Source organism: Nansenia antarctica, assembly GCF_963989245.1.
Source record: "Nansenia antarctica genome assembly, chromosome: 14".
NCBI classification, from domain to species: Eukaryota; Metazoa; Chordata; class Actinopteri; order Argentiniformes; family Microstomatidae; genus Nansenia; species Nansenia antarctica.
Window position 1 is genome coordinate 30,657,140 of NC_137684.1, and position 7,500 is coordinate 30,664,639.

Sequence of the window (7,500 nt, forward strand, 5' to 3'; positions counted from 1 at the left end):
GTACCAGGCGGACGTAGTTCTGGAGCAGCGGGAGGGGGATGAGGGACTGCAGGGCCATCTCATCCAGACACGACTCTGACAGGCCTGGAACACACAACACAGAGGAGATGAACACACACACACAACCCAACAGGAGAAATGTACAGCCCGCGCAGACACAGACGCAGACAGACACAGAGAGAGACAGAGACAGAGACACAGACACAGACAGAGAGACAGAGACAGAGACAGAGACACAGACAGAGAGAGAGAGACAGAGACAGAGACACAGACACAGACAGAGAGACAGACACAGACAGAGACACAGACACAGACACAGAGACAGAGACAGAGACAGAGACAGAGACAGAGACACAGACACAGACACACAGAGACACAGAGACACAGAGACACAGGCACAGACAGACACAGACAGACACAGACAGAGACAGAGACAGAGACAGACACAGACAGACACACACACACACACACACACACAGACACAGAGTCAATGAGGAGTCCTGTTCATAGAGCAGAGTAAGGCGGGGAAAAACAGGAAGAGTAGAGATGAATCGTAGAGAGATGGGAGGAGGAGATGGACGGGGGAGGTGGAGATGGAGGGGGAGGAGGAGATGAAGGGGGAGGAGGATGAAAGGAGAAGAGGAACAGATGATCAGAGTTGCCAGTTCAGTTCTTCACCTTTCAGTCTGATGGTGATGCGCTGGCTGAGGGGCTTCCTGACCAGGTCCCACGGGGAGGGAGACAGCTCCTCACCTGGCAACTCCTGATCTGGCAACTCCTGACCTGGCAACCACACCGTGTCACCTACACACACACAGGTACAGAAACATGAGCAACATCCCTCCACACACACACACACACACACACACACACACACATCCCCCCCCCCCCACACACACACACACACATCACACAGAGCACTTTGAGCTGCAACGTTTGCAGGAAAAATGCTATACAAATAAAAGTTATTATTATTATCCCTCGCACACGCACACACCCACACCCACACCCCCACCCCCACCACCACCCCCACCCACCCACACACACCACACACACACACACACACACATCCCCCCCACACAAAGAGAAACCCCAATCCTGTATACGGGTGTCACGGATCCATGATCGTCACTGACAGAGCAGACACAGACACATCCCCCCCCTCTCCCCCTCCTTCCCTCTTTCCATATCTCATCCATAATGTATCCCTCCTCCCCCCATCCTTCTGCTCTCTCTCTTTCATCCTTCCTTCCATCCTTCCGTCGTTCCTCCCCGTCTGAGAGGAAAAAGTGCAGCCCTGCTGGATGTCTACTGATATCTCCTTCATGTGTGTGTGTGTGTGTGTGTGTGTGTGTGTGTGTGTGTGTGTGTGTGTGTGTGTGTGCGTGTGTGTGTGTGTGTTTGCATGAAACCATGCATGTGTGTGTGTGATAATTGGGAGATCTGGCAGATGTGTCTGTCTTCCCTGGACAGACTTCAGACAAGCAGGACTGGATGTCCCTGACCAGGGCTTCACACGTGTGCACACACACAAACAGACGGAAGTGAACTGTTATTATTCTATTAGAATCATCTACTACAGACACACACAATACTGTATGTACTTGGTGTGGTGTGTCCCCATGAACATAATATAGATGAGCTCTAATAACTGTGTGTTTGTTTTGCGGTCATTACAGAGAGAGAGAGAGAGAGAGAGAGAGAGAGAGAGAGAGAGAGAGAGAGAGAGAGAGAGAGAGAGAGAGAGAGAGAGAGAGAGAGAGAGAGAGAGAGAGAGAGAGAGAGAGAGAGAGAGAGAGAGAGAGAGACAGAGAGAGAGAGAGAGAGAGATTATTTTGGGCAGCCTCTCAGTGGGAGTTTGGTCAGGTCTGGCCAAGCTCAATTAGGCCAGTGGCCCAGCTCGTTCCATCCTCTGGAAAGGACCCAGGGAAGAGTGCCATGTAGGAAAGCTCTGTGCGTGTGTGTGTGTGTGTGTGTGTGTGTGTGTGTGTGTGTGTGTGAACCCACACCACAGCTGCAACGCCAGGTGCCTGGAAGAGTCCTGATATCAACAATCATCTATCAAAGAGTCGTTCTCTAATCTAACACTGATCCTACTCAGAGACATTAAACCCTCCTGTTGACAAAAGTCCTGACATATCAACTCTAGAGTGCACCTCAATGTGCACATGATGAAGCAAGTGTATTAATAACATTTAATAGAATAAGAACACAATAGAATGTTATCGGGTCATTTGAAGTGTGAAGTACGCAACGCACTGCAACACTACACGTTATTCACAGCAAATCTTCACGCTTCCCCCACGAGAGCAGACATAATACATTATTAATATGCCCTTTAGCCGACACTTTTATCCAAAGCAACTTACGTTGCAGTGAGTGTACATGAGTGTACATGTTTCAGTATAGATGCTATATATAGTATAAATGAACTCCCTAACCTAGTGTTGTTAACGTCATATTCTACCAACTGAACCAGAAGAGCGCACATGCATGTGCACGTGCACAGCATGTATGCATGTATGTATGTATGTATGTATGCACACATACCCATCTCCGCTCTTGTGACAGTCAGCTACATTTAAAAAATCATACATTTTTTAGGAGGAAAAGTGTATTTTCCTGACTCAAATCCTTTTTCAGTAAAAGAAAGTAATACAATTGTCCACAATTTCTAAATCACCTTTACCTTTACTAAGCTATACACACACCGCCACCCCACAAGTCACGTGACCCGTTTTTTACCCAGAGTTGTCTGAGTTCTGCAGTACAGGGAGAGAGCTGCATGTTGAGCCAACTCCACTGAACTAGTTCAACTGGTGATGGCCCAAAAAGTGTTTTTTGCCTGAAAACAAAGAAAATTATCAATGCGCGGCTAACCTTAGAGGAGAACATTTTTGACTGGGGGGGGATAGAGATAGCACAAATGGTGCTAAATGGATATCGCTAGCCCTAACGGTGGTCTAACAATGATGCACGTTTAAGTAGCGGCAGCCCTGACCTTAACACCTGCAGAATTACTTCGAAAACAGCTTCCTGTGACTGTGTTTCTCCACACTGTCTGGAACTGTACCTAGCTGCCTGAAGCTAAAAGTTATTTCAACAGCAGCGGAGTTTAGCAGACAAGAAGATTAGTTAGCTCACGCATCATGTGACTTGGATGAAAATTGGATGAATCATGAAACACGGGACGTGAATCATGAATCATAGATGACCTATTTTGAGGTAAAAACGGCTAATTTACGTGACAAGTTTGCACCCCTGTCTAAGTTGCAATGTTTGGAATCACTTTACGGATTCTGAATATAATCACAATTGTCACTTACTCCAACCCATTCAGAAGTAACAAACGGGCACCACACTCCACAGATGGAGCCCTAACTCTACCGAACTCAACCGACAAACTTGTATTTATTTACTGTCAGTGATTCACCTTGCCAGGACCTCTGTCAGTGATTCACCTCGCCAGGACCTCGTATGAGAACCAGAGCCCCTCCGACTCCTCGTCGTCCTGCCAGTCAGATTACGCTGATGGAGGGAAATTCTAACTTGATCTCGAAAAAGGAAAAGCGGGAGGAGGAAGGGAGGCAGGGAAGGAGGGAGGGAGGGAGGGAGGTGGGAGGGAGGGAGGTGGGAGGGAGGGAGGTGGGAGGGAGGGAGGTGGGAGGGAGGGGGTGGGAGGAAGGGGAGGTGGGAGGTGGGAGGGGAGACGGGAGGGAGGTGGGAGGGAGGGAGGGAGGGAGGTGGGAAGGAGGGGAGGGGGGAGGGAGGGGAGGGAGGGAGGAGGAAGGGAGGGAGGGAGGTGGGAGGGAGGGAGGTGGGAAGGAGGGGAGGTGGGAAGGAGGGGAGGTGGGAAGGAGCGGAGGAGGGCAACAGCTGTTTGGACAGGACAGGACCGTGTTGCGTTGAGTCCTAAAATAGCGTGCGACACCTCCGTTAAACTTGGCTGTGATTGGGGATGCGGCTAAAATAACATGAGACACGTCCCCCCCGTAGCAACGTGTGGGATATCCTTGAGACAGCAGGCTAGGCTAGCTAGCTAGCTAGCGCTTTGGTAAACAAGCCAACCTCTAATGAAGAAGGAAGAGCCACAGAGATGATAGTGAGTGAAGATATTATCAAAGGGTACGCGCCTGTCGATCACCCGTACACTTTAATAATATCTTCACTCACGATCATCTAGTCTGGTCTGGCGCCTGCGCCGTCTGTTGTTCTTCCTGCACACAGGTAAACAGATCCAGGATCCAGCAGCGTCGTCGTGCTCGCGCAAACAAACCCGGCGAAAGTTTTACTTGCTCCGGACAAGTAAAACGGCGTTAATGTCAAGCCCTGTAGTGAGCCACAGTACAGTATAGAAGGTAGAGTATTCTGAAGCACCGCACCTCCATCCCTCATGAACGCACGCACACGCACTCTTCTATTGTTCCTCCCCTGGATAACATTTGGGGACGGAACATGTATGTTGCATGATGTGTACCTTCTGAGTCCACTAGTGTGTGTGTGTGTGTGTGCGCACTCGTGTCCTTACCGATGAGCACAGAGGCCATGCTGGCGGGGGTGAGCCCCAGGTGTGTGTGTGTGTCGTCCCTGGCGGGGGGGTCCGTCCGGTCGTCCCTGTCGGCTCCACACAGCAGCTGCAGGTGGTTGGTCAGGGCGTGGCCCAGGGCGACGCCCAACTCTGCCCAGCGCAGGCCCCTGTGGACGGGCACGCAGCCCAGGGGGACCGCCGGCCCCTCCTCCCCCTCCTCCAGGTCCAGACCCGCCACCGGACACATGGCCTCCACACCCCCGACTAGCTGCACTCGCACTTGCACCCTGTAGCAGTCTGACGGAGGGAGGGGGGGGGAGAGAGGAGAGGGGGGAGAGAGAGGAGAGGAGAGGGGGGAGAGAGAGAGAGAGGGGAGGGAGAGAGAGAGAGCAATTAAAAAGAGAAATGAAGAAATTAATATTCTACAACAGCATGTTTGGATACTGGATTCTGATTGGCTAGCAACAGTGGTAAATACCCCCAACAACCCACAGTTCAGACCGCATTTCCAGTATCAATGCGCCTCCCAATCAATCTGATTAAGAACACCTGTGCTGACCTACAATGCAACGGTTGATCTGGTTTATGGGACTATATTCTGTGGCGGAAGGATATATGTATTCTGAAATGATGAATGATTGAAAATACATGAATTTAATGTTACAACTGTGTATTTATGTTTTATATTATGTGGCGGCTGTTGTAGAAAAGCAATGTACCATTGGAGGGCGGGGGTTGTGGACTCATTTACCACTGTACAGGGTTTTCCACACCCGTACACACACACTCACAGAGGTTCTCCAGCAGGTCTTTGCAGTCGTCGGTGGCGACGTCGTGGATGGTGCGGTTACACTGGTCTCTCCTCTCGATATCCTGCTCACTGTGGCTACACAACACCGCCAGGCAGTCCTACACACACACACACACATGCACACGCACACACACACACACACACACACACGCACACGCACACACACACACGCACACACGCACACACACACGCACACACGCACACACAAGAATGAGTAAAGGGAAGGGTGAAATAAAAATGTTTAGACCTATTCATTTTAGACCTATTCGCGACACCATATGGAGACCTTTTTAGGCCTTATTAATTGGATTGCTGGATTTTAGACTCCAAGGCTTTTTAAGACAAGCGCGGGAACCCTGACACACACACACATTAAGTGGCCCCACCTTGTATCCGCGGGCAGCAGCGATGTGGGCGGCCGTCCAGCCCTCACAGTTACCCTGGTTCAGCACCGCGCTGGACACGACGGGGACAGGGACACAGTCAGGGTCACGGTCGTGGTCAGGGTCAGGGTCGTCGTGGAGGTCGTCTGTAGGATCGTGGTGGTGGTCTGTAGGGTCAGGGTTGTGGTCAGGGTCGTGGTGGTCATCTGTGTGGTCGTGGTCATCTGTGTGGTCGGGGGAAGGGTGGCAGAGAAGGAGCTGCAGAGTGTCCACGTGTCCTGAGCTGACCGCGGCGTGGAGAGCTGTGCAGTTGTCCTGGGGACGTCACGCACACACACACACACGTACGCACACACACACACACACACACACACACACACACACACCAGAACGAGGAAGGGGAAGGATGTTAGCTTCACAACAACAGGCTTTTTATTTGGGCAAAAATTCACTGCTTTCCACAACTTACTGATTATATTAATCAGGTTGTTACAAACACGACGCTGACAGAGATCGTGCTGCGCAGTTGTCTGGTTGAGACGGCGTACCAGTTAGTCACCAATCCAACTGCCACCACAACAACAACCCTCTCATACAGCACATCACAACACACTCAACGTCAAGTACTGTAGGTACAATGGCCTAAGCAGTTAAACTCATGTGGTTGCTATGGAGATACAGGATCTATCTATACAGCACATACAAATATATCCATATCAGTGGAGGCTGGTGAGGCAGAGGCCTGCCGTAGCTTCATTCGCCAATAATTTCTCCCAGGGGCAGCGAATTGGCATTCTTTTGGTTCCAGCTTGATTAATTTCCATGTAAATAGATGTGGTCGGACTGATTTCCTTGCAGGACAAGCTAATCTAATTTTTTAGACCTAATAACTGAAACTTAAGATCTTTTTAGGTTTTATAAATCGGATTGCTTGATTTTAGCCTTTAAGGCTTTTTAAGACCAGCGCGGGAACCCTGTGAATAGTTTAGGGACAGTTGGGGACATTACAGGATAGTTGAGGATCATTGTTGACAACAGTGAACAGTTGAGGGACAGTTGGGGACCTCAGAGCAGCCGAGGGTTTGGCGGAGGTGAAGGAGGTTAAGGAGGAGGTGAAGGAGGAGGTGAAGGAGGACTCACGGCGGTGGCTCTGGAGCGGTCCGCCCCGGCGTCCAGCAGGGCCCTGGCACACTGCAGCCTCCCGGCGCCGCTGGCCACGAACAGCGGGGTCTGCCCCTCCAACGACCCCCGGTCCACATCGGCCCCGCCGCCCACCAGGGCCTCAACACACCTGCACACAGGGGGGGGGGGGGGTTAGTCATGGGCGGGCGGGCACACACACACACACGGACGGACGGACACTGCCCAGATTCAACAGACAGGGTTCCCACACCTTCTGAAACATCAAATTCAAGCACCTTTCAAGGACTTTCAAGACTCAATTCCCTCAAATTCAAGGACCCAACACGGCATAGTTTGAGACAGATCTAGTTGAGAATTTATATTGAATGTGTGAACACTAGATGGTAGAGAGAGAGAGAGAAAGAGAGGCGAATTCAAGCACTTTCAATGTCCCATGTCTATTTTCAATAACTTTTCAGACCTTGATCTTTTTTTTCTCAAATTCACAAATTCTCAAGGGTTTCAAGGACCCGTGGGAACCCTGGGAAGGTTACCTCCCTGTCCCCCATTCACAGTGAAAGTCAAGTTCCACACTTGTATGAGGCGACAACCTAGTCTGCCAAAAACGCTGCTCATGTCTGGCTAAAGCCAGCATG

The 7,500-nt window shown here is 50.7% G+C and overlaps 1 protein-coding gene across 1 annotated transcript in view; it reads right to left on the reverse strand.

The window, feature by feature from the left end:
• Positions 1-7,500, reverse strand: part of cttnbp2 (cortactin binding protein 2) — a gene marked incomplete at both ends in the record, with an annotated part of 73,890 nt that overhangs the window by 11,841 nt on the left and 54,549 nt on the right. Inside the window, 6 exon segments of the mRNA XM_080544784.1 lie at positions 5-84; positions 679-804; positions 4,529-4,825; positions 5,320-5,437; positions 5,726-6,037; positions 6,863-7,013. Coding sequence (XP_080400910.1) covers positions 5-84; positions 679-804; positions 4,529-4,825; positions 5,320-5,437; positions 5,726-6,037; positions 6,863-7,013 — 1,084 coding nt within the window.